This window comes from Larus michahellis, chromosome 1 (assembly GCF_964199755.1).
Source record: "Larus michahellis chromosome 1, bLarMic1.1, whole genome shotgun sequence".
Taxonomy (NCBI): Eukaryota; Metazoa; Chordata; class Aves; order Charadriiformes; family Laridae; genus Larus; species Larus michahellis.
Window position 1 is genome coordinate 89,504,658 of NC_133896.1, and position 27,327 is coordinate 89,531,984.

The 27,327-nt window shown below is 42.8% G+C and overlaps 1 protein-coding gene across 1 annotated transcript; it reads right to left on the bottom strand.

The window, feature by feature from the left end:
• Nucleotides 1–5,305: 5,305 nt before the first annotated feature.
• On the bottom strand, nucleotides 5,306–27,327 carry PARVG (parvin gamma). Its single transcript, XM_074590858.1, has 13 exons — nucleotides 27,091–27,327; nucleotides 24,516–24,617; nucleotides 23,947–24,011; nucleotides 21,016–21,118; nucleotides 19,805–19,945; nucleotides 19,272–19,387; nucleotides 17,237–17,292; nucleotides 16,286–16,308; nucleotides 14,238–14,299; nucleotides 14,056–14,124; nucleotides 12,773–12,874; nucleotides 8,950–9,022; nucleotides 5,306–7,042 (listed from the first exon to the last, which is right to left on the bottom strand). The coding sequence occupies exons 2-13, from the start codon at nucleotides 24,592–24,594 to the stop codon at nucleotides 6,963–6,965; spliced, it is 969 nt and encodes a 322-aa protein (XP_074446959.1). The 5' UTR covers nucleotides 24,595–24,617; nucleotides 27,091–27,327; the 3' UTR covers nucleotides 5,306–6,962.

The following is a 27,327-nucleotide window of genomic DNA, read 5'->3' on the forward strand; positions in this document are numbered from 1 at the left end:
CTTTTTTTATTATTTAAGAAACTTTTGGTATAGCAGATGACATAAAATGTGTTAGCTGCCTACTTCTGCAGAGATGCGCAGTGAACTTCAGTAACATACTATGAGCTGAATTAAATTGTCTGCCAAAAGCAAGCAAACTTTTCTAGACAATCTGTTATTTGACACACTGCAACCAGTAAAGCCTGCTGTACCATCTGCTCTGTATAGAGTGCACGGTACATGTTTTACATGGTTTCTAAACTTAGCAGTGAGCCAGAGTCAACATTTCTACAGTGGGGATCCCCTATAAGAAATTCTCTCAACAGCTCTTGCCCTTTTGGCTTCATGTCCAAGATCCTAGAAAATCCCTCTCCCCGTAGTCTTCATTGCCCTTCCAGACAGAGCCTACATCATCAGGAGAACCAAAAGTGTTTTCAAAGCCTATCCCACTGGTGATCTCATCAGTAACTCTAAGGACTAAGAAAGCACTGAGGTCAAACCTGTGGCTCTTTAAGCTCCATGACATTACTAGGACATGAGTTTTACAGGTATTTCCGTATAGAAGTTGCATGCTTAAATTTATCTTACCTAAGATACGCTGATTTGGAAGAGTCTAGGTGCAAGACCTGTATTCCTCTTGTCTGTGCTGTAACTGTCCCAAAAACAACTTCTGAGCTTTGCCTTAGATGTCCAGCCTTCTGTCACTGTTTGCTATTGATGAAGGGCATCACCACGACAAGATTTCTTATAGAGAAGTATGCGCACAAAACCTGCAGAGCGCACACAGAGCAAACCTGAGGTGTCACAATTACGAGGTATGTCCTACGCATGCCTAATTCTCCTGGCACTCTGCAAACCTGACACATCCAGGAGAAGTTACACATGACAATACAGCAGAGGGTACATTCCCACCAGTGCCAACTGGGGGACCGGTATCCAGAAGTCCCACGCACAACCACAAAAAGTCCTGGAGTACAACAACTGCGTCAGAGGAGTCTGATCTGCTGGAGTTCCCAAACATCCAGAAATGGTCAAAACCTCCCTGTTCAACATTTTCTTGCCAAAAAGGGAACACACCCAGGAAAACTACGCAGACATACACACGCACGCATTCTAGCTGCCTTGCATCAAAAGATAAAATGGTGATGGAAAATTAGTTCGTTAGTGTGATCTGGATGTACTTCTACATCCCTCACATACTGGGTCAGTCAAAAAGCTATCTTCTATCTTTGATTTTATTTTTTACATTGGAGGAAGGACAAAGGAATTCTTCTTGCATACCACTGAGAAACATTTTAAATTCTTAGGCACGGCGGCCAGCTGGTGTTTCCAGATTTCTTTTCACAGCTTTTTTGCATTGCAAATATGAGTTCTCTAGAAGACACCTTCCCAGTGACACCCCAGCAGCTCCAAGCGCGGAGAGGGGAAGGAGCAGGCCCTGCAGAAAGGCAGCTGTTTGACCACCTGGGCCAGCAGCACAAGGTGGGGGCACAAGAGGGAGGAAAATTGCGGGGGGCAAGGAGTCAGAATGCCAAAGTGCTGAAATGCACAGGGGGAAGAACACACAGAAAAGTTGGATGCTAGGAGGAGGCTGTAAATTGAGGTTGATTCATTTTTTTGCATAATTTTAGTTGGCGCATCTGTAGAATAACCTGACAAAACACATATATCTGATTACACTGAGACTTCCTTATATTACTAGGACAGTATCATAACTTAATGTGGTCCAAACTATCTAAACTCTTTTCTATCACATAACAGAAGTTCATTCTTTAGATGCATTTAAAGTCATACAATATGCTTGCAACAGTATTTCTACTAAAACCATCCATGCTAAGAACGACTTTGAAACTTGTGTCTTTTTTACTCTATACTGTTTTTCCTGGCTTTTGAACCCTAAAAGCCTAGCTAGTGCTGTGGTTACAGACTTTAAAATATTTATTATGTTCTCTGGCCTGGGGCTGGCAACTGGATTATGCGACAGGTGGTCCTGAAAGACACCCAAGCCCAGGGACAAACTGGCCCCCATCACTCCCCTGGACATTTCAGTGAAAAAAGCAGGGAGGGACAGTTGAGTGGGGGAAAGATGAAAAGAAGATGGAAAACGAACATATTTGCACTACACCACAGGCATTTCAGTCTATATATTTGAACTTTCCATGTACCATCATGGGCACAACTCCACAGTTGGGCTCCATTTCCCAAAAGAAACTAAACCACCCAACTGCTGTGGAGCACGTGTTCCCTACAGCATGAAGATGAGCCCAGCGCAGACTGCAGCTCTTATCGGAGATAAAGCCTGATGGGCACCTGGAATACAGGTGAAGGGGACAGCATGAAGCACCTGAACTAGCATTTCATGATAGCAAGATATTAGGACCTAAATTTAGATAGTTCTCATCCAAGCAGCCAGCCACTGTTCTACAGATAAAATTCACCCAGTTTTGACTATGTTCCTCCCTTCTCCTCTAACATTTCTCTGTTGTTCCATGTTATTTTATTGGCTTCCTGCCGAGGTATGTGAAATTCATAAAGTACAGCCTGAGAAAGTCATCATTGGATAAAGTCCCTAGAAAATTTAATTCTAGCCAGTGGCTGGAGCAGAATGGCTTAGGGGACTCCAGCTGTAATGGAATGACATGGGGGGGAAAGGCTTAGACAGCTGGAAGTGCTAAGGGGAAAAGTCAATAGCAAAGGTACCCCAGTGCACTTTGCTTAAATCAAACCGCCAAAGAAATAAAGGTGGTTTGTTGTGTTGGTTTTTTTTCATTTTAAAGTTTTAGAAAGTACAAGTGGCTGATAGAGAAGATGGGACGACAGGGCTGTTCCAGTCCACAGTACTGTTCTCTTGATTAGATTATCTCTAGCCTCAAAACTCATTTCTCCACATCTTACTCCTTGTGTCCTATTCACCTTGTAACCACTCTAGAAACATTTGAGTAGCGCAGGATATGCATCCATCTCCACAGCAAGTAGAAGGGCTCACACACACTATTTTGTTTCCTCCAAAATAACAATTTCATCTATTTTATATTATAATATTAATTGACTAGGAAAAAAAAATCACTTGTGTAAAAAGTGACAAAGGCTTTTCTATTCTTTGGGGAAATTTCAGAAGCCTGTAAGAGAAAGAACAGCAAGATCCACCCCCCCAGACACAAACACACACACATGCCCTTCCAGCTCATGGAGAGGCAGAATTTCAATTAGCTGCTTTCATGTTTGAAAGCCTAATTGCCAAAGAGACTTTTGGAAGTGATGGCGGGGTTGTGTCCCTGCGAGAAGCAACACAATAGAAAACCACAGGAAAAGAATAAGAGAAGGGAAAAAGAAAGAGAGAGAGAGAGAGAAAGAGAGAGAAAGAGAGAGAAAGAGAGAGAAAGAGAGAGAAAGAGAGAGAAAGACAGACACTAAGAATAGGCTCCACCTCAAAGGAGTACAGGTGCTGTTCCTACACATCAAGCACGCTTGGGGGCTGCCAGCATTCTCCCTCTGGAGTTTCACTGCCCAGCTCCCACAGAGCCACACCAGCCAGGTCCCGGTGAGAGGGCTCTAGCCAAATGGTGGCATGAAAAAACGGCAATGTAATCTTCCTCCCAGGAAGGAGAAGGGGTTTTCACAGCAAGGACAGATCTCCAGTTTGCTTTCCGAGGCTTTACAGCCAGGACCTGGCTCGGTCCCGTGATCCCGTTAACGAAAACTTCTGTGCATCCGCTGCTTCCCTTGAAGTCATCATGGTAACTCTGCCCCTTCCACCTGCACTTCTCTCCACAGACCCTTGCCACTTCACCTCTGGAAAGACACCTTTCTAGTTAGGAGGCTGTGTATTTTGGAAAGACAGGACCAATAGAAAAATGTCAGCAAGCAGGAGTTAGAAACACTTCAGATCTGTTCCACATCCCGGCCGCTGCCTTGCTGCAATGCCACCGTGCCACGTATCTTTGAGACAAGGATAATAACAGAAGCTCCTGTAGGGCTCTTCTCTGGCTCTGAAATTCTTGGACCAGCTACAGGTTATTTAAAAGTTAAACAGACTGCATGTTCTTCCTCGAAGACAGAGTGTGACACAGTCAGGCAGTGACTCCGCTGGAAAACTGAACAGTCATCACACTTAAACTTGCGTACCTGGCTATGGAGCACAAGAAAAAAAACCCAAAACCTAACATCTTGATAGTCCGCCACGCTTTTCCAACACAAACAGCTTACTTATCTAGGATTTAAACATGAAAATTACAAAACTAATTATGTGGCAATGAACAGACTCGCACAGAGAGCTTATTCAAAATATCATAGTTAATTTGCTGGCTAAAACAGTAAGCGGTTTCGTTTTTCATTAACTTATAAAAGAAAGGGGAAAGAGGTTATCTTGATGTAAGGCAAAAGTAACATCTGAGAACAATAATATGTATTTCCTTTTCCCCCCGTTTCACGCTGTTGGAATATTCTTTTTAGCTGTCACATTATATTTTCTATGAAAACTATGCCAAGTCTGTGACTACATCTCAAATGTAAATAGTGCACTTGTATATACTACACCAGTTTATGGAGTGGGTGTCTGTATGATGGATTGGTAAAATTCTGTAGCATGTTTTAGGAATCAAACACAGGCTCTTTATCAAAGCATTCAGAGACATCAAGCATGTAATAAATTGGCTCACAACATAAAAAACATTAAAACAAAACTTAGTCTCACTATATTTTCGATTCGAGTGCATTAGCTGTCATTTTTTCCCCTGTATGTTTTCAAGAATGACTTGTTCATTACCAGGTTTAGGCAAGCTGGTGTTGGGAAGGGAATATGACCCTTTCTTCCAGTACACATCAAGAACTAGACTTCCCCTGCCAGGAGTCTGCAGAAGTACAAGCCCTGGACTTACTTACGCCGAAGGAGTGGACCACAAAACTCAGAACACGCAGATCAAAATCCAACTGTTTCCTTGAGCACCGACAACCATCTGACCAGGGCAGCACCGGCTAACCCCCCCACCACCGGCTTTTTCACAGCCTCTAGGTTATGCCTAAAGTCACGCACTGGAAATGACTTCTGGTCACCGGCAGGGGGGAAGAGTTTTGGGTTGGCTTCCTAGGTGGAAAAGGCCACGCTGCTTCTGTGTCACCACCAAACGCCCTCCTGCCCCCTCGCCCCAGCTCTCCGTAAGCCATATCCCAGTTTTATCTGCTCAACAGCCATTTATTCTACAATCCGCTTGCCATGTTACAGGCAGGGCAGCAGGGATCTCTGAAGCAAGAACCAACTTCTCAGGTCTCCCAGTCGATTGCTTGAAGCCCATTAAGGAATAAAGCAAGATACCTATGGAGACTTGCACAAGAAAAAACAAGCGTTCTTTACTTAAATCGTTCAAAACAGCACGCACCACTAACATTTGCTAGGGAAGCAAGCTGATCTTCTTGTGGCTCATTGGCACCACACATCGGACTTTTCTCTGTAAAAACATAAAAACAAGGTAATTATTGGTGCAAAAAGGATTAGGCTCGGGGCAGTTTGCAGAATTCTCTCCTCCAGCAGCTGTGCAGTATTACCATTTTCAAAGGCAGGGCTGGAAGACTTATCAGCATTGCTATCTAAAGATCTTTCTCAGGCTGCGTGATCCAGAACTAGACACAACAAATTCTCATCTGTAAATGTCAGCACTCATACCAGGCGAGCTTTGGTTTCCCCTTAACACACAGATGAAGCATCAGATCAGAGATCAAATGTCAGAGTCACTGACGACAGGAAATTAAATCAGTTTAGATGGAAGACAAAATAATACAAAAACTTTTTTTTAATTAGATCTCAAGCTTTATGCAACACAAATATGACATAATTTCAAGGTCAAGGGAGTAGGTGGAGGTTTTGAAGAAGTTCTGATTTAAAACCCTTGAGTAAGACCAAGGGTGACAGCTAACATAAATTGCGGCTAGGCTCGCTGCATCCAGGGGGAGCTGCTGGGACTCTTGGGGACGGTCGCTGGAAAAATTCAGCTAAGAGAGTCTCAGAGGAGTTTGAGAGTCCCCGCAGCACGGGTATCCTGTCAGAAGTGGCAGAAGCCGAAAGTTTCGCTACTCCTGCCCATGATGGCCTCTACTTCTACCAGCTGCAGAGGAAGCCAGCATCTATCCGCCTCTTACCGGAGAGAAACCACAGTCGTGTTAGTCACTCCTACAACGTGCTTGACACAGGAATCGGCATTCCGGCTAGTCAGAGATTATGTTAGGGCTGCCACAGGCGGGAGCCGGCCACAGTTTGGCATTAAGTTAGCAAGGAAATCAGGGCACCTTCCTACAGCTGTGCAGGAGGCCCCTCTGTTACTGCACAGCCTCAGGGCACCGTGTTGTTCCGAGTCCCTTTTCAAGCAGGCAAATGGTGAAACTTCTACAAAACACTGGATAAATTCAGATTTCAGTTCTGCCACCTATTCATTTGGTGTCTAATCCATATCCTCTTTCCTGACAACAGCTGGCCACCTGTCTAAAGAAAGCTTTGAACTTCAGCTTCAAGCTTGTCTGCAGTCTTCCCAGGGATGCCGCGGTGGGTCTCTCTAGGTTCCAGAGTGACTCAGAAGCAGGAAAGTGGGGAGGCTGCAAAACCAGCTTCCAAATTCACCTCCAGAAGCAAAGAAGGCAGAGTCTAGAAAAAACACATATTGCACTTCTTCGCAGCGCTACGGGGGGCTCAGAAAAAACAAGAGACAAGGCTGGAGCAAGAGCTACAGACACAGAATTAGCCAGTACATTGACCCTGGACACACACACACGCGCTTAGAGTTACTCAGGCTGTATATGTGAAACCTTGCATGAATACATACTTGGATACACAGTGTTAATACACCAGGTGTCAAACACAAGCGCATGTACATAAACAGTGGCAAAACAGAGCTGGGAATCCAAAAATCAGACCATGATATGGCAGAGGAAAGAAAAAAAAGCAAAAAAAAAGCAAAAAAAAAAAAAAAAAAAGCCTAAGCTCTTGGCCTTGCTCTTCATGTTTCTTTGGTCTTGTATTTGGAATACAAACAATACAGAATCCGCATTGTAGCCTTCATATCTCCATTCACGATATCTGTGGATACACAAACCAGAAACAACAAAAACAGATGGGAAGTATTAGCAATCCCTGGAATAGAAATAGACTGCAACTGCCAGAGACAATCTTCCACCTTTCCCCAATTATAACGTGAACTTAGACAATCTAATTGTAGCAAGAAGTGAAACAGCAACTACAGAGCTAGAAAATTATTTATTTATTAAATGAACTTATGGAAAAGGGACCTTCACTGCAGTATCTTGCTGGAAAACAGGATAAATAATGCATAGTAAGAAATAATTCTTCACTAGCAGAGAACAGAAGAGATAATTTAATAGAATTTTGCAGCTTTAGGTTTTTATGATTATTCTTCAGTAGGAATCATTTGGGGAATTACCTGACACTTTATTTTTTTGGTTGTAATACGTCACTCATATTTTGCTGCTGTTGGCTGTTTTCTTTTTTTTTTTTTTCTCTTTTAGTTTTCAGCATCTGTGTTCTTGGCTAAACAAACTGCTCGTGTATTTAATAACTGCAACCGAAGACAGTACTGATTTAGGGGGCTTACTTGTCTTCTTGCAGTGCCGTAAAGTCACCAGGAGAAAGACTAACAATGAAACACTAGTAAATGAGATCCTTGAACAGCCTAAATAGTCTAGCTGTAATAAGTACCCTTAAATCATATTAAATTCAATCACTAGCTGAGGATTTTCTCAGTGAAGCTAAAGGATTTGCAGATGTTGGCACCAGTATTTCTTATACTGATCAACTCTGTATTTGAGGCAGTGCAGAATAGCCAGAGGCAAGGAAAGAAAGCATGGGGTTAACTCCTTTCATACAAAAGGTGAATCTCAGCATGGAGACTTGAGCTCACGCAGATTACTCTTTTTCAAAGGTAACATAAATAGCTTTCCAAACTCCTAGCTCTGTGCAATATGGCAAAAAGCCCATCACGCAAACTGCCAACATCACCAAAGCATTAGTGGAAAAAGAAAAAAAAAAAAAAAAAAAACACCAAAGAAAGTCCTAAATTCTATCTTTCCTCCTCCATGAACACATGCGTCCTCTTGCTTACGAATAACTAATAGGAGAAGAGATAATGCTTTCTATTTTTAATAAAGACTTGATTTCCTTATTCAACAACAAGCTTTTGAGCTTGATGGAAGAACGACGGGGTGAGGCTACATGCCCTGCAAGAGGTCAGGCTAAGCAGCCCCAGCACCATCCATTAATGTAGCCACATTCCTTATCCCACCAGAAGATGGTCAAAATTTTTTCTGTGGAGCATTTTTTTTAATTGGAAAATTGGACTCATCCAAAGGAAAGTGGATTTTCTTTTTTGCTGTAGGGCACGAGAGAGGAACGTGCATGTACATCGATTCAGCAGTGAAAGCACTCACTTGGAAGTAGGAGATGAAGATTCAGCTCCCAGGTCTGAACTAGGCAGAACAACAACTTAAAACCTGTGAATTGCGTTTTCAGGAGACAGAATCCAGAAGAGCTGGGTTTGAATAGAGTGGTCAGTGTTTCTGATTTTCAGGACATATTCTGCAAGGTATCTCCTCACACGAAACAGGCTTGTTTGTAACGCACTAAAACTTTTTATGAGATAGGAAAATAGCTTTCCCTCTAGTTCAGCTGCTGTAATTTCCCTAGGAGCTGCCACTGGTTTAAATCTTTAACAAATACTGACCTATTAGACAGTTTAAGTTTAGTGTAAAGTTACTAAACTTCTAACAATCCAGCATTTTTAGTATAGAAATAAACTGGTTCAAAGCAATTCTCTGCTTTATTGTTATTCAGACTGAGGAGCTATGGGGCAGCCATATAATGAAATGTGTCAGTGTCACACTGCAGAACCTACTTTCTTCAATTACCCTAACTTTTGCTAAGCCAGGATATTAGCAATTCTATTCCAGACAAGTTTGCATGTCATGACTCACCTTCAGAGTTCACAGAAAAATTCAGAAGACCTCCATCTGTCAGCAAGTCCAATGCAAGGTTAACGTTGTGAAGCTGCTCATGAGAGAGAGAGAGAGAGAGATCAATATAAGAGAAAATATTTTCTACCCAACAGTGCAGTGGCCAGGAGGTTTTAAAAAGCATTCCTCTATTAGCTGAAGATTCTCATTCATAAATATGTACTCGTATTCATCTCCTAGGTTTTGATGGAGTGCTCTTCAGAATTTCTACCGATTATCATATAAAATCAGATATAAAATCCATCTCCAACAAAACTTATTCCATGAGGTGGGCAGAAGAATACAGTTATTTAAAAATAGACCTTACATGTGAAAGTCTTGTGTTAATGGATGTTTCCACAGGGAAAACAGGCTAGATTCATGACTGGATCTAATAGATGCATGGAATTTATTTCTATCTTTTTAACAATGCCCATACACTTAGCACATTTGGAACAAACAAAAAATACATAAGGAAAAAGTTCTCTGTATTTCACTCAGGATTACGAAGACTGGAAATCTTCCAATCAATCAGCTATATTTTTGAGCTAGAAGTTTATGCTTTAACATATAAAAATGTCTACACACAATAACAGTAGCGATAATATCCTTAACATTAGTCATGAGAAGTTAAGCATACATCTATGAACGCAGGCTGGATGTTTTGGTTGGGGGGTTTTTTTATTATTTTTCCTCAGTTGTTTTTCTTTCCCTTCCCCACATAAAAGCAGTATCACACACATAGGCAGCGGCCACGAATGATTTTTTTAAAGTAATATACCATCCCGTTATTAGCTTCTTACAGCTTCAGGGCAGTTGTTTACCTGGCTTGTACTTAGCACGCTCCCTTCCTCTAATGAAGCAACAAGACCTGAACAAACTTTAAATTGTCTCTTCGTACATTCCTTAGGCTACTGAGCAATTTGTCCTTCAGGAGGCACATCACGGGTGCTCCCGCGCTGACAATAAGCACAGGGGTGCCCCGCGCATAAGCCAAGCAAAACCTGCATGCTCTGAAGTGAAGCAATAGGTTTATGTTTTACCTGGTTCTCTGATTTACAAGTAACTGACGCTGACACTTCGGGCTTCTTTTTCTTCCTCTCACAGTCAGCAGCCAGCAGAGCTTAAGCTTATACAAATCTATGCAATTTTCTGATCAGAATGAATAAATCAAACGTTTTCTTAACGAACCAGCATAGGTAAAAGGGGCACATTTCCCTCTCTGTAACACGTATGAGATTTGCAAGGAACGATAACATGCAGATTTTAAAATAAATCTTCAGCCAGAAATATTGATAAATACCAAAGAAAGGCAACCTAGAAAAAATAAGTCATTTCATCTGGCTGCGCTTCCAGATTCAAAAGACGCTGGACAATTCGCTAGGATTTACAACTGGACAGAGGTCAGGACATCTGGGGTATTTCACCTCTGGGCTTGTTTTGGCAAAAGTGCTGAGATCCCACAGTCGTGATAAGCACAAGGGCCCTCCTTTATCTTCTTCTTCATCTCCTGGCCGCACAAAGCTCACCCCTAATTTCAGCCTATTTTGTGATTATATTCTTTGTCTCAGAACACACACCTTTCCATATTCATGAGTGCCCAGAGCTAGGTTTTCTTTACAGTTACTTGTAAACCTCATTTTTTGGTAATAAAGACCCAGAAAACCAGCAACAAGCCTACCCACGCACAGTGTCGTCTTCTTGCAGCTATAGGTGGGTCACCTCCTGAATTTGTGCTCCTGCTTTCCTCATCCCTCCTGTCCCTCTAACACGGGCTCCTGCCCTGCCCATTTCTTGTTTCTATTTCCTCCTCACTACCACTGCTTCCACCCCAATTTCCCCTCCTTGCTATTCAGGAGGTGTTTGTATCAGCTTTGAACCTCAAGCTTTCCACTTGAATGAAATGCGAGGCACCACAGCGATCATAACGGGGTGTGCAGTTGTCACCATTTTTATAACACAAATGACGTGTTTTAAGTCTCAGCAAAGGTTATATTTTCATACTGTACTGTACCAATTAACATCTAAAATGACAGGGAGTTAGAAGGCACGGGGGAATTGAAAGACGTATTTTATGTTCAAATAACTGTTGAACTGTGGTCGCTCAGTATTTTTAGTTATATTGTCATCCCACTTTTCATCTGGTAATGAACATCAGAGGAGAAACAAATGGTAAATACCACTTTGGCAAATGGCTCAACAATAAGTCTGGTACTTGGAAGTAACTTTGGTAAAACAAAATTACTAAGATGTAGAGAATTGTACTGAACCAGTACCCAACCCCATAATATTCTTCTCTGAGGCTAGTGACCAGCATGTGTAGGGTAAGGACTAGAAAGTCTGAGCTCTGATTTGTACCTAAAATGTAGGGGTATCTCATTTTTTCAAAGTGATCTGTGAGCCTTGAATAGGGCTGATCCAAAAAATAAAAAGCTCATCTATGAAATTTTAAATAAAAATATATATTATTTTTATTTACTTCCTCAGAATAAAGTTACTGGAAATATTAAAAAAAATTATTTCCAACTCAATGGACCGGAGCACACAATTTTGAAAACTGAGTGGAGGAGAAAGGGAAGAAAAACAACTGCAAGGAAAATGCTTTGATTTTATTTGATTCAACCCTTCAAAATATATTTTCAGGTTCAGAATCATCTTAGAAAAAAAAAATCTGAATTTTCCTAATACTTTTAACAGCCGTCAACTGATAGCGATGAGTCTTTGACAAAATCTGAACCTAGGTCTCCGACAATTGTGCTTTTAAATGTTTTGATGAAAAGCTCCACTGGAGTATTTATTAATTAATACAGGACCTCTGAGATTTTCATTACAAATAAATACTGCCCAGGGAGATTAACTGTGGTGAGGTCAGGAATCGGACGAAAGCCTTGTCTGTGCAGAGAAGCTGGAACGCAAACCACACCAGAGGAGAGATCCCCTTCTCAGGCAGCTCTTGAGCAAAAAGGATCGGACACATTTCACCTTTGGAGATCTAACTAAATACAACCCAGGAAAAACAGCTACGGTTTCATGATTTTCAGAACTATACAATGACCCAAATGAAAAATCTTTACCCACACCGCAGACAATTTGATAATATCTCAAATATCCCGAATTATTTCAACATCCTAGATCTGTGGATCTGGATTTACAGCGGCAGCCCAGCACGCAGTACTTTCTGGCTGATGCCACCTTCATCTTTTAAAACACTGACGCAATCTGCCTGCTAGAGGTTGAAAGAGGAGTCAAGGCAGTCTGGCTGGATAGGTTACAGCTCCTGCCTCGGGAAAGGAAAAGATATAAATTCTCAAGAGCTTCCTAAGCACAGAAGGGGCCTCCAAAATGTTCTGGTCATGTCTTGATTAAGGTATATTTTTAGGACGACGTAAGGAAACCTATAGGGATCCAGTTCTGCTCTGCATGAGGTGTCATCCACTTAAAAACGCTGTTTGCAGGACAGACTTGGAGGAGATAGATAGCATATCAATTCCCCGCCACGCAGAGCCTCTGTATTTCACTCGAACGCTTCAGAAGTACGACCAAATGCAACTAACAATACTTTGCCTCCCATGACATAACAATTAATTTTGAAGAAGACACCAACCTGTTCCAAGGTATTTGTGCAGAACCAAGTGCCTGCACTTGTACTGTCCCCAACCACCAACCTGCAGACACTGCCTGCACGTGACTTCACAGGCGGCAGCAGCAGCAAAGCAAGAAGCAGCGCTCCTCATTGACATACGGAAGCATTAAATACACAAGATGTTTGAAGCCTCAAGCTCTAAGTAATTAAATAACAACCTACCATCTCCGTGGTGCTGGCTGGAGTCAGGAAGAAATCCCTTAAATTCAGAAAGTAACCCTCCAGTTGTCCAATTAACAGAAGTAAGATAACTCCATCTGCAAACTGGATGAAGAATGATCTGAATAGTATTTATTATGTTGGCTTTTAGTAAAAGTACTCCGATAAATGCCATTCTAGCGATAAAGGAATTTAAATGGTACTCTGGCAAGCAGACGGCCTAATGACTCAGCTCCCTCAACCTCTTCTACAGTGAACTTCGCATTTAGTTACAGAAGGCTCCCAAGTTCGTATGAGTAAAAATACGACCTTGTAAAAGGACAGCTATTAAAACAAACTATTCCAGACGCGAAGAGACTTCAGACGACCACAAGTGACAATGGCATAAGTATGAATAAAAGAAAATTGTGCCTAGTGCCTGAGATTTACGACAAAACACTTGCAAAACTTCCTTTCTCGCAGTTGCCCACCAGGAAAACCCAGAAGAGCACCAGAACGCAGCGCCGCTTTTCATTCGCACGGCATAAATCACAGGGACCGCCACTGCACTGAGGTTTTGAATGCCCAGAGCAAAGCAAGACTTGTGGGTTGATTTCTCCCGCAGCTATTGTGGGTGTGTTTGCAGAAGCAGGGAAAGAAAAAGCCACGAGGGATGCTTGTTTCCCATCGCTCGCTCACTTGCTCGCTCCCTGGAGAGGCGCGGGAAGGATGCTCGGAGCGAACCGCCGTCCGCCCTCCCCAGAGGCAGCAGGAGCAGAGGACAGGGAGGTGCAGTTGTGCCCCTCATCACCGTCGCCCAGGGAGGAGATCCCAAGGTGCCTAACGAGCACCTCGCTTGCAATTTCACAGACTCTAAAGAAGCTCGACGTTCAGAGGATGGGACTTTGAAATGTAATGAAAATCAGGCCTTCCTACTGTGAAGCAAATCCAGGGTTAAAAAAAAAAATCACTAAGCATCAGCAATCAACTTGGCTGTCAGTTTAATTGTCAAAAAACCTTAATTTCCATCCCTACAGAAAGAGCATCCATAGGAGTTGGGCAGACTCGGAAATTTACTCCCTGTAGCATTACAAGGACAGCATTCAACACAAAGCTATATTTTTTCATTACTTATTAGTTTCAGAAACTTCAGAAACTGAAGCCTGATATCTTAAGCTGAAGCTGGAAAAAACTGTTATGTTGCCAAGTTTCAAATTACTACAACAAAAAGGAGGAATCCTAATGGAGAGAGGAAACACTCAAATGGCTGACAAAACATGGTTAACACGCAGCTTAGAGCAGGCTACCTGAGATTCGAGGTCTTTCACGCTTAATCCCAATTTTCCGACATGCTGGTTGACAAATTGCAAAAATACCTAAAGAAAACAGAAGGGGAGGAGAGGGTGGAAGACAAGATAACTTTTCCTAGTGAAGTCATTAATTATGTTTTACCTTATAAATTTTGACATCTATTAAAAAGGTAAATTACCTTTTTCACAGCATCCAGTTTATCTGGAGCACGGCTAAATAATTCATCAAAGGCATCATCTTCTGCATCAAAACAACATTAATTGGTATTATTTGCAATAACTGTCAGATCAGAGGTTTAAAGTGGCTCCAGGAGGAGAAAGGTGTTCACACGTCATAAGCCAAGGAGAAAGAGAGCCGTAGGGAGATGGGGAAAAAAATCCTGCTTTTGTATTTATCAGAGGACAGGGTGACAGGCTTCCCTTCAGCCCTCTGACTACATCGGAGAAAACAATTTACTTCATTCAGCTCTGTAATTTTTGCCTGCAGACGTTCTCAAGATTTGTGCTGCCACCAGCCTGAGCAACGGCTAAGTTTCCCATCTCTACAGTTTATCTCGTTTCAGTTACGTTGGTTTAACCCTGAACCTCTGGGATAAAATACTATAAGCAGAGAAGAAGAGCCGTACATTTTAGTGCTCTCCCCCAAGAGAAACGTCAGTTACATCGAATTTGCAGAAAAACAGCCTCCGCTTCCTTCAAAAAACCACAAACTAGATACTGGGTTTGGAGACACTGCTCTTTCTCTGAAAATTCACGCACCTCAAAAATGACCACTGCTGCCATCCAGTTTTAAAGGCAGGTACCGAGCCAGTGCCAGCAGCACTGTGCCCGAGAATTAAGATGAGTTTAAAGATTTCCATGGAAATGAGATTCATCAAAGTCCCTGTGAACGCCCACCCCCACCTCCATTTTCTGCCCAGGTTCAGCAGGAGCAGGCTACATCTCTTCATGGTAACCCAGCCCAAAGACTGCTCTGGTTCAAGCCCGAACAATCATTTGGAACGCAACTGAAAATCAAGGGCACCCCGGCAGCATAACTAAATGGAGCACCAGTTTCCACGGTGCAGGAAAGCAAAGGCAGCTTTGCTCGAGGAAGGTTCCTCCCAAAAGCCAGCGACAGAGAAGCCTCCACTGAGAAAGGGTTTCCTCGGCCTTTTCCGTTCTCCCTGTTGAGGGGGTCGCTGCAGGAGCAATGTCAGGGAAGGGGTGAATCCATCAAACGAATCACCCAGCAACAGTTTGAAACCTGCAGCAGTCTCGCAAACGAGAGAGCCCTCTTCTGGAGCCACGCTTTGGGACTCCTCTCTTTGCTAAGCAAGCTGCATCAGAGAGAGCGAGCGAGCGCATTTTGAAGAGAGTATCGCAGATTTCTCTTTCCAGCAGAATCAGCCCACTGTAAGAAATACCTAATTACAAGTTGTATGGGTTTTTTTTTTCCCACAATTTCAGCCCACGCTAGAGGCCGCTCAGAGCAATAAGTGCTAAATATGTATTAAATGATACAGTTTGCACCTCTGCAAAGGATGAAAACACGAACATAAAGGGGACAGCAGAGAATTAAAATGGTTGTGTTGATTCACTGGGGATGCAACGTCCTCCTTTGCGGCAAGGAAAAGCATCTCCCACTGAAGCCTGAGCAGTGCCCGGACCCTTTGCAGGCTCTGAGCATGTGGACATTTTTCAACCTCAAGTGTTTCACAGCCCTCAAAAGCCCTAAGGGTAAATTCTCGGGGGACATTGGTTTTACTGAGCTGCTGTCCATAACCGAGTGGATTTCAAAATCTCATTTGCAAACTGTGGAAAGGAAACTACATTGAAACTGGCAGCAACAAGAAGCCCGATTCTCAAGCCATTATGCTCGTAAATCGTTCCAACAGCGAATGATGTCAATGCGTAAATCCAAGACAGACTTTGTCCATCCCTCAGCCAGGTCTTCTCTGCTGGGGGAGAGAACCCAAATATCAACCCATTGTATTATTTCTTGTCTCACCTCCCATTTGTTGCCTGTAGTCCACGGGCAAAGTCACCACCCAATTTCCAAACTATATTGTGTTGATATGAACACACATTAACAGAAGGCATTTGGAGAAAAACACGAGGGGAAACTCATTAATCTCCATTAACTCTAGCGGGAGCGTACTGGCATCAGGAGGTAAAAATGGATCAGAAAATGGTGTATAACAGCACATAATAGAGAAACACTGAACTTGGCAAGGCCAGTACTTACTTGACTGCGCTTCTGAATTCACTCTGAAAGTGCGATAAGAAAAAAGAATTAGAAAAAGCATTCAACAGAACTGATCTTATTCATAAGAAAAGCTTATCTGCGCCATCAGCTGTCTCGTAAAGCAGGAGATACAGTACAAAGTGCCATTAACTTTATGTCAGAGTAACTTTCCAACAGACGTTTTTAAGTACAGTGTATATCTGCATAGGCTCTTGGAAGTATATGAGATTTTAACTGGCCCACAGAATAATGAACATGGGTTTTATAACCACAATCCGTAATATCCTTTTCTAAGAAGCTGCTCATGATATCAGGATTTGAAGATGTTCTAGCGTATAAAAGACGATAGTAGGAAAATCTGTTTCTAGTGCTTGAGATGATGTCCATATTTTCTCAGTTTAAAAATGGCATCCTGATACTTAACTCCTTTAATAATGACAGCATCTCACAAATTCAGCAAGCTGAAACTGAAGAACTGCCTCCTTTCTCTTTATTTAATAACACAAGAGCAACAAATTAATAGTGGGTTGAAACCACTATGGCCTTACAAAATTTCCAGTTTAGTCTGAGACTAAATTTACAGTAAACTTACAGTCTGAGGTAAATTTACAGTACTGGATTTTACTATTATATTTTTTATTATATTCCATGGCAATGACAAACGCTAAGCCTCAGAAATAGTCATACACATTATTTTAGAGAATTTTATATAAAGAATAAAGCGGGAGGATATTATACCATAATACCCAATCTGGAGAAGGGGGAGAAAAGAAAAAAAAAACACAAAAACCACCCAAAAAATAAAACAGAGAAACAGCTCACATGCATATGCATGGCTGGGTTTACACTTTTTGTCATCATCATGAGCCCAGCTTTTTTTTTTAAGGGGAAAACACCCACAATATTTCCTTTCTGATTGACAGTGTAAAAGACAGATATATCCCTTCTTACTTGTTTTCTGTGATATTTTCCACTGCAGTTGCTGTCTTTAATCCTCTGGAGGTGTTCTGTTAAAAAGACAATAAATATTTTTGGGCTTGTTACACACAAAAAAAATTAATCTGAAAGCATTAAAGAGGCATTCATGAACTGTTTGCCGTCTTAAATGATTACCAGAGTGTATTTATTCAAGAAGTCCAGCACAATTAGTACAGGCATTTTGAGAGGTGGCTGCTCCCTTCTGCTCTCTTGCTCTTCAACCAGAAATTATCTACTTCCCCACCAGAGGAAGCTGAAGGAGAAGCACTTGGTACCTCAGCTGGTGAAGTCCAGAGGCTGGCATGTTCGCCTGGAGACCTGGTGAATGCATCAAGCTGCTTTGGGCAGGCAGCGATTTCCTGGGCACCTCATTGCATTACGGACTCTTCAGCTTTACAGCACCGGAGGTGGTCAACTCCCCCTTATGACGACCTCACGCCATGGCCTACCACCCATTGATGAATCTTACGATTAAGCTTTGGTAGGTTGGCAATTCTTACTATTTCTGAAGCAACCTGGGATCTCTGCTTATGTCCTTGTTTCTTTTTTCCACTATATAAATCTTAGTACTCCACAAAACATCAAAAAACAACTCAACTGACAGTCTGAAGAGATAGGAGAGGGTGGGAATGCCTGCTGCTTTATTCAGGCATGTGGCAAACATCTCTTATCACAGAAAAGTCTTTGGTGTTTGCTGCTCTCCCCTTTTAGGCAGTGAAAAACACCCTCTGTTTACATAATGAGTCACCTCCTTTGGGTCAGCTCTGAAGAGGAGCACACCCAGCCCCGCTGGGGAAAAGGCTGGTCCTTCCTGCAGGCACGTACTGCAGAAAGGTCAGGCCTTTTCTGGTCTCCTTTGGGTTTCCTCAACATTTCCCCCTTCCTGCCCCTGACCCCTCTTCTGAGCTGTGCCTTCATCAGCTTTCCTCACTTTTGACCTAATGATTACTGTTCCCACCAGGGGCACTGATTTCTCCTACGGGAAATCGGCCCACTACATGGTGATCTCCATTGCTACCCCTATCTCTCTCAGGGTGAACAACCCTTTCCGATGCTGCGGTTTCACAGATAATCCCTCCCAATTTCTGTGCAGCTGAGGCACTCGCAGCCCCACAAGGCACTAGACGGAGGGCTGCTTTCCTCAGAGGCTGGGTTGTCACTCATCAGACCCACACGACAGGAGCGTGGGCAGCAATGCACAACTTGGACTCCCATTAGATACCAGAGAGACCACTCCTCTGCTGAAGAGCTGGGATGGGGCCACAATGGCTACCTTTGCAGAATCAAGCCCCAGAAGCATCTGTTGCTCCAAGGCACTTTTAAACTTCCCAAAGAGACACGCGTAGCTCAAGGGCATGCTTTGTTTCAGTTCTAGCTATGATCCTCCAAAATTGGAGAGAAGAGCACTAGGTCGTACTGTACAGACTGTGTGCTGGGCTCCCAACACCACTGAATTGCAAACCCTCTGTTAAAACTGTAACACAGTGGTGCTAATTTTTGCAGTTATATCCCAAATTGTGGGATATTTGATGTTCTGCTAAAGTTCCACAGTTGACTTTAAGAAACAAAATAGAGGAAGAAGGCATGTAGAACTCAGCTTGTAAAGAAAAATGACAAAATGTGACCCCCAATGGAAGGGGAGTAAAAACTCCCCCTAAAGAAATAAATCAGTGTCACAATGTATTTTAAAACACTTAGAGATAGTAACAGGAGAATTTCTTCTTTTTCTTCTTTACAGAGATCAACAGCTGTTTTCAGTTGGAACCATTTATTTTTTTTCATCAAGGAGAAAAAACAGCACAGTGTTTCTACCCTTTTAAAGATACAGCGTGTGAACTGAGAACAAAATGAAAGTCTAGTCCAGCAAATTCAGAAATTAAAAGGCACGGTTCACAGAAAATACAAGTAACTTTCACCGCTGCACACACACTTCTCCCTAATTCTAAGCAAATTAGTCTTGTGAAGGGTCCCTAGGATCTACTGTAACAAATATTGAAACTCTAATTACCTCAATGGTGATTGTTTCCACTTGAACATTTGGAGGCATGGCCAGGCTGGGTTCAAAGCGCTTTGCTATTGCAACCAGAAGATGCAGTGTACTCAGTAAGTCCTTTGACAAGATAGCTATTACGTGTAAAGAAAGAAAACAATGTTTAGTGTGCAAAACAATTAAACCTCACTCTAATATCATAAATCTTCCCTGCGCAGAGGATCCCAAAGTCATGAAGGGCCATAAAACAGGTGGAACATCAGATTGGGGTTTATATCATATCACAGTTCAGCAATACCACACCTTAGAAGTCCTTTTTGTGAGTCATACACATGGGCAGGGAGGGCTGTTAGGTGGTCCACAAGCCGCACACTTAGAGGATGCAGCTTGCATGACCCAGTCAGGGTCAGATATTCCCGTCTCACTTCTGATTCAACTAGTGACTGAAACCAGGTTGCTTAATCACTGATCTGACACCCCTTTGCCTCACAGCAGCCTTGTAGCAGAGGAAGCCCCGTGATGGGTAATTTCCATTTCACTTCTGCACCTACATTCCACACTCCATTTCAGCTGACTTTCTTCCGGTTGCAAACACTTTGCCACAGCTTCCAGAATCACAGAGAGTTTCTGTCGCTGTTTCTTTTCTGTCAATGCGATCTTGTCAACATCCAGCTTGAGAGATCCTAGGTTTTCTTTGACAGAGAGAACATAGGAAGAAGGATGTATGTTAACACCACCATAGGAAAAAGAAAAATAAAATCAGAAACATGAAATGAAAGCAAAGCACACAAAGTCTTGTCTTAAATGTTCTACACCACTTAATAGCTTCCACAGACCCACATCCCACACCCGTATGCCTTGTTAAACTCCTGCGCTCTCCGAAAGCCTCAGTAAAATCAGTGAAACTCTGCAAAAGGGAGAGGACTCAAGTCATTCCTTGCAGCATCGTCCCCCAACCCTAGCACTCCATGTTCCTTCTTTTCCTAGTGGAAGGCTACAGGAATCAAACAAGCGAATCTTTCCTCTAAATAGTGGAAAAAGGCAGTATCAGCTCACATACAGAGAAGAAATCCCAGCTCGTTGCTCAGGCAATTACCTATGAAAATAAGCCAATCCTGTTCACACTGCTGCCCTCAGCCGTGGTGAAAAGGAGATATGATTTGAAAGACTTCCCCAAAGAGAGGGAAAGGGAAAAGAAAAATTAAGTAGGGCCAGGAGAGATGAAGAAATAGAAACAGACCAACAGGCTGTTCCAAGAGATGACAGCATTATACAAGCACCTCATAGTGTAGAGAGCCTCTTAGATTTTCATCAGTTCCAGTTCCAGCCCAGTGCTTAGAACTAGAACTTTTTATTTTTATTTTTATTTTGAAAGCAGGAAAACATATAAGTTATAGTGCTGATTCCATCCAGTATTTCTGGTAGCATCACAAATCACCTTTGCGCTTCTGGGCTTGTGAAGCCCTCCGTCCCCTCAGAGGCACTGTAATTTCACACTTCAAAGTTAACCTTTTTATTATGTTAACTAGCAGGTAAAAAGACTTTCTTGGAAGAAAAATAATTATAGAAAAAACAATAGCGGATGATCAGGCATTTGTTCAGAATTGCAATTATCACAGATGGTTCACAGTGCAGCGCTTTCTCCATTAGCAAGAAGCAAGGCTCCAGCAGACCACGGCTATTGCAATTCCTGAGGTTTATTTTGTGATCTGGAAGTTCCTTTATGATGTGCTTGCGAACAAAACTCAAAGCAGCAGCTTACCCAAAAGATGATGAAGTACCAGCCCATCGTAGAGATCTTCTTCCAGACTTTTAACTACTATGTGTTCCTCTTTCAGAGTTTTGTTAATCCAGTCAATCAATAACTGCAGAGGAAAACAAAGCAGCTGGCAACTATGTTCTTGTTGTTTAGACATCATAGAACTCAGCGCTATATTGTGTTTCACCTTTCTCTATTGTCCCTTGTCTCACACCTTGGTTTGCTTTCAACGACCACTTCCTTTGTGCTTTGTAGTTGTTTTTTTAAAGGGAAGTTAAGCATCAGTTAGTTCTCCCTAATTTTCAGGTGAGATAGACGTCTCACAACTTATATTCCTATGAATTTTGTAGGAATAGTTACACAGGTGGAGAGACAGACCCTATTCTCACTGCTACCAGGGAAAAGGCTGCAGAGTATACTTCCCAACACTGGACTTCATTAGACATCTCAGAATTCACACAAGTTCCACCATCAGACAAAAGTTTGTAAAGCAAGGAGGCTTCACTGACCCTGTTGGCTGTTTCTTGGAGTCATCCATGTTACTAGCACTCTTCCCCTTCCTCTCCTATTTTTGTTTTCTTTTTCTTTCTGCAATTTCGTACTATATCTGTCTCCAAATACCTTTTTTTGGGGGGAAAAAAAAGCATTTTGTTTATTTTGCTGTCTTACCTGGTAGTCCTCCCATCACCCGTTCCAATATCCTTCCTGCCTTTGCAAGGGGAAGCTGCTCAGGAAGCCAAGGGCTGGCTACAACTGGAAAGGAACCACGTTTCCAGTTACATCCCTTGGCCCTGCAGCCCCTTCCTTGAGCACCGTGCTCCTACACAGGAGACCAAAGGAGCTCCCCAGGACTTCCCCAAGCCTGTGTTTTATCCACTTATGTTGATAGAAAGGGAAGATGACCTGCTGAAGCAGAACTGAAGAGCAGTAGCCCCCAGCTGGCTGTTAACAAGAACCTCTCAAAAGAGGGACGGGTGTTGCTTGTATTGCTATTATTGCTACAAGTGAGGGTCTGGAGTTTGTTGTGTGGACAATATCCTTCTCGCTCGCTGTAAACAGAGAACATTCCTAGCAGATCCCTGTAAGTTAGCCAATATTAGCAAAAATGTAAAAAGCAGTTAGAAAAAAAAAAAAATGTCTCTGAGATGCTCGAAACCGCACAAGAAACAAAAATGCTTGGCGCTGGCACTTGCCTGAACTGAGAAGCTGTCAAAAGGTTTGTAAAATACTTCCTCGGCGCAGAAGTAACAAGAATTTTCTAGACCAGAAAGCTGTGCTCCTCAGCTAATGCTTGCAGGTTAAGACCTGTCGATGCTTTAGATGTGTGAGGGACAGAGTGGTACCCCAAACGTAATGGTACAACCAGATGGAAGCTGGAAAAGCAGAAAGTACTGCTGAGGACACGTATCCATCCCAACCTCTTCTCTGGAGGAGCCACAAACTCTTTAGATTAAGAAGGCAATCACTGGCACCAATGGGCACCCAGAGGACTGCCTCCCTTGGGACCCAATTTCCACCTCCTCATCATCCAAAGAAAAAGAAATTAGACAGTGAAGAACATTGTTTCAGGAGTCTCTGATGGGAAATGGCTTAAGCGCTGAAGCTCACAGAAATCTCCATAAACTGAAGAAAGCTCTTCATTTTTGGCAGTCTGGAAAGAATGAATTCAGTGTCTCTGTAGACAACATAATTGCATTTTGCAGCACCACCTTTCAGATTTTCTCTTTTGTATAAAAACATTGTGAAAGCCTGACACAAAAATTAAATCTTTTTGATCAAATGTGCATGAAGATTTAAGAAAACGTGATCTAGAAATGCACATATTTATGGATTTATGAATGCCATACAACACACGTATCAGCACAAAGCCTAAGCCGGTTTTCATAATATTTATAGCAATTTTAGTATCTCCATAATGCAAGACGTGCTGGTCTCATAAGAGACATGCCACTTTTCTTCCAGCAAATGTCAGCATGTTAGCCTTCCCCTGGGCTGTGCCATTAGAGAAACACGGTGACTGAATGCACAGGGGAGATTTTCAGAATTACTTGGAAATAAAGTACTTTCCCATGAAATAGGATTCATCCTTCACAGTTACCTCAAGCACAAAATACGCCATACAACAACTCAAAAGCTTTTCCCCTGAATTCTTGGTGACTTGCACACCCTTCATCCCTTCTCCCTCTGCTCTATGCTATCCTTGTCAGTCTGCATCGCAGCTGAGCCAGTCGCCGCTGGAGGTAGAAGACTGGAGGTTCAAGGCCAGGCTGGATGGGTCTTTGCGCAGCCTGGTCTAGTGGGAGGTGTCCTTGCCCATGGCAGGGGGGTTGGAACTAGATGATCTTTAAGGTCCCTTCCAACCCGAACCATTCTATGATTCTAAGGCAAGACAGAAGACTTAGAAATCAGCACAGCAACCCTAGAACTTGTTATCATGGGATCAGGGCAGCAAACTTGCATGTATCTGAACATCTCTCTTTAGCCACAACAAATGCCGACGTGGGTCTGCTTTCGATCACGGTCCACTGTCCCAGGTGGACTGCCATTGCTCTTTCTTACACTATCATTACAATGAAGGAGCAACTGGGTGCTCCTGGTGTGGCTCATCCACGTGTCCCAAGTTAGGAGAGGTAACATATAAGAAGAAACTCAGTTTTTAAATCAACACTCCACTTTACACACAGCAGCGACCACTCATGGGTGATGCAGGCACCTGAAGGCTGGTCTCGTACGGCCCCAGCCATCCTGGCACTGTGCTGAAGCAAAAGCTCTGGTTTGCCTGCGTGGAGCCCAAGTGCCAAAAGCAGAGCTCGTCCCCATCCAGAAAGTGTGGATGGGGCCAAGGAGTTGGGTAATTTACAGGGCCGAGCATTAACACAACAGGTCAAAACAACTTGAGTTGAGGGTTAAACAACATAGTAAAAGAATTGGTACCAGTTTTAGTTCTTCCAATTTGGGATTATTCCTTGAGGTTGGTTTTATGAGTTTCTTCTTTTCACCTATGAAAGGAAGCAAACAGGATCCATTACAATTATCAGATATGACTAATGCAAATTTGCTGTAAAGTCTGCCATCAGTTTAATATTACCCAATATCACTAGCTGCTATATGTAGAAACACTGTCATTTTTATTTTAACTGATTCCTTACGAGAAAATGGCATATCAGACTATTAAGACTGCTGTTGGAAATTATGCTTCAATGTAATTCAAATCAGTCAGACCTAGACGGACAATTCTGCAGAGAGGAAAACAAACTTGGTCAGATCCTTATGTGTAAAATTTAAATTTCAGTGAAAGAACCAGCTAGAATTTGTGTTGCTTCTTCATGACCTGCCTCTAGAGAGTCAGGAGCGGAATGATACACGCCGAGCTTACTCACTGCTGATAACACCATGGGACCGCTGCTGAACAATACACAATTCATTTGTACTGCACATTTTCTGCTTGGTTCCTCTTGGTCATTCTTTGGCCCTTTTTCTGTCCTGGTTCATAAAATACATACCTTGAGCGATGACATTCTCAGCTAGGAATTGATTAACTGCAGCAGGCTGTGTAAACACATTTAAAAAGTCTGTATCCATTGTCTTTTCTCACTCTTGGTAAACTGGCAAAAAATATGGGGGGAAAAGGAACGTAAGTAAAGGCATGTAAAGATCAAAATTAGTGCTAAGAAGAAAACAAACAAACTGAAGGGTTTATTTCAGTTACTACTTCATGACTGGTGGATTGCTTTTTAAAAAAAAAATAAATCTGAAAATGTATTTAAATGTGTGTAAAGAAAGAGAAGTTAAAAAGAACCTTTACATATCAAAATGGTTTGTACTTCCTGCTGCACCCTTGGTCTCTGTTTGGCCAAGGAACCCAAATATCAGAAGCCGCCCTTTAAAATTTGGAAGCCTGTAAGAATAGGCCTGAAATTAAGAGTTTGCAATAGCGTAAGTTAATATCCTTTAAGGCCTCAGTCCTGTGTGTCCTACTCAGAGTGTCAGAATGGGTATACTGGGTAAGACTAGCTTGCCTGGGATCCAGTCTCTCACAGCACCCAAAAGCAGAAGCTTGGGGGGGGGAAAAAAAACCACCACAAACAGAGCAAGCACATACAGCTACTTCCCTAAAACACTTCAACAGCCTGTAGCTCAGCCTTCCTAAATCAAAACTGGGATCCTGGTAATTAGAAGCTGTCAACACATTTACTTCCCGTGAACTTCCCATCCACCCCTTGAACGCACGTCTCTCCCACCATTCAGCAGAGAGGAGCTGAAGAGCGTGGCTTTACCTGGCGTGAAGACCCCCCTCCCGTGGCTTGCTCCAACCTGCCACCTGCCAGCTTCCCCTGAAGCTCCCCACTACGCACGGCGCAAAGAAGACCAACTGGTTCTCATTCTTCACATCACTGTGTCACTACTCCATGCTGCTACTGTATTACTATCCTACACCCTCTTTCCGAGTCTGAGGAAGCACAGCCTACATCTTAGTCATCCTTCATGGGGCAACCACTCCGTAGTACCTTCGGTTGTCCCGGTCGCCTTGTTCTGAACTCTCTCCGGCGCTACCAGCGCTTTTTGAAGCACTAGGCACCAGATCTGCCCAGATTTAGAGAGGTGCACCGCAGCCTTCACAGTGGTGTTCTCTACACCTCTCCTCCTCATTCCTAACGCTGTTTGCTTTTTTGATCACCGCTGAGAACCAAGCTGACACTTTAATGGAACTATGTATTATATCCCCAAGACCTTATTCCTAAACAGCAACACACCACTCAGAGCCTATCATTTATCTGTAGAGCCAGTATTGTTTTTCCCCCATGTGTTTCACCTCACATTTATTGACGTTGATTTCCTACAGCCGTTTCAGAGCCTGAGAACTGCAGTTCCTTAGCATTTAATAGACTTGTTGCTTGTTACTAATAATTAGCATTTGCGAGGAGGCCTTTGTGTCTCAAGCTGCATTTCTGTGAGGCTTGGTCCTAGACAGAAGTCTTTCAAAGAATAACACACTGCAGAAACGACATGAAATGGAAGATGACTGGGTTTGGACACGTTCTTGGGGTTAGCTATTTAATGAGAAATAGGAAGGGGTGGAAGACACTCTTCTCACACGCAGGCTTCCATGTCTGCTGCAACCAGCCTCTGCAGCCCATCGTTCAAATTTGCCATTGGGAGTTGTGACTGCCATGCTGCTTTTTCCAGCCTCCACCCTCCCGCTCATGTTATTTATCAGTACTCGGAGAAGAGATCGCTGTAGCAGACAACTGCGTGAATACTGATTGCAGAGGCACTTCATGATGACATTTTTAAATAGAATAGAGGTTTAATTATTGACTATTCAAATGAAATGGCATAATTTGGTCCTCCATTCGCTGAGAACATCATAGACGTACAGGCTCGTCTGTTTTAAAGTCAGGGGGTGTTTTATTTCTCCTGTGCCACCTGCTGAGGCAGCCAACAAGTGAATTTTTCTTAGGCCAAGAGGTAGACTATTGCACAACATTGCGGTGCCACAACTATCGACAAAAGAACTTATTCTCTAGGTGGGTCAGATCAGCTCACTTTTCCTCCGTGAGTCTTCACACAGCCTGGTTTCCCACATATCCCTGATATACGACATAAAACATTAATGAGCTACCGGGGTTCTCTGGCATACGAACTAGCTGTAGAACATCCACAAGGCACTTACCGATGTTACCAAATTGTTTCGGCTGTTTTATTTCCTGTTTGAAAAGACAAAAACCCTACTCCGCATTAGCTCAAACACATTTCCGAGGAACGGTTGTCTAAATAGATCACACAAAGGAGGGCACAAAAACCAAGCGGCAATGTTAATAGTAATATTTCTGCCTTCAGAAAACCAGAATTAAAAAATAAATAAGAAAAAAAAAGAAAGAATATGCATTGTGCGCCCAGTTTACAACTTTTACTTCCTTGTTTAGTACTAGACCTTTCAAGAGCCATTTTTGCTCACTAGCATCAGAAGAGATGTTGTCTTAGCGAGAACAATCCACGTGGACACAGAAAGTCTTACCGTAAAAAAAAAAAAAAAAAAAAAAAGGCACCCAGAAGAGTCCCTTTTCCCAAACTTACTATTCGCTCCTTCAGTAATTCTCCAGCAGCTCTTCCAAGATCTTCTCAGAGGAGGCGCGATGAAATTTATGGGGAGAGGGGACTGACCCCCAGGCTCGGAGCGTCCTGCGCCGAAGCGGCAGCCTCCCATGCGGGGCAGCGCCAAACGCGCAGGGTCTGCGAAAGGGGAAGTTGCGCCGCGCGGTACTGACTACTCTTAAAAACGAAACCGGAGCCGTATCCGGAACTTAATTGTCT

What these genes read in the sequence shown, in the direction of transcription:
- PARVG (XM_074590858.1), bottom strand. Translation starts at nt 24,594, where the DNA reads ATGGATACAGACTTTTTAAATGTGTTTACACAGCCTGCTGCAGTTAAT. An exon ending in GGTACTTCATCATCTTTTGG is followed by an intron (nt 19,946 to 21,015) that starts GTAAGCTGCTGC and finishes TCTCTGTCAAAG; the next exon opens with AAAACCTAGGATCTCTCAAG. An exon ending in TTTTTCTGTGAACTCTGAAG is followed by an intron (nt 7,043 to 8,949) that starts GTGAGTCATGAC and finishes GTGTATCCACAG; the next exon opens with ATATCGTGAATGGAGATATG.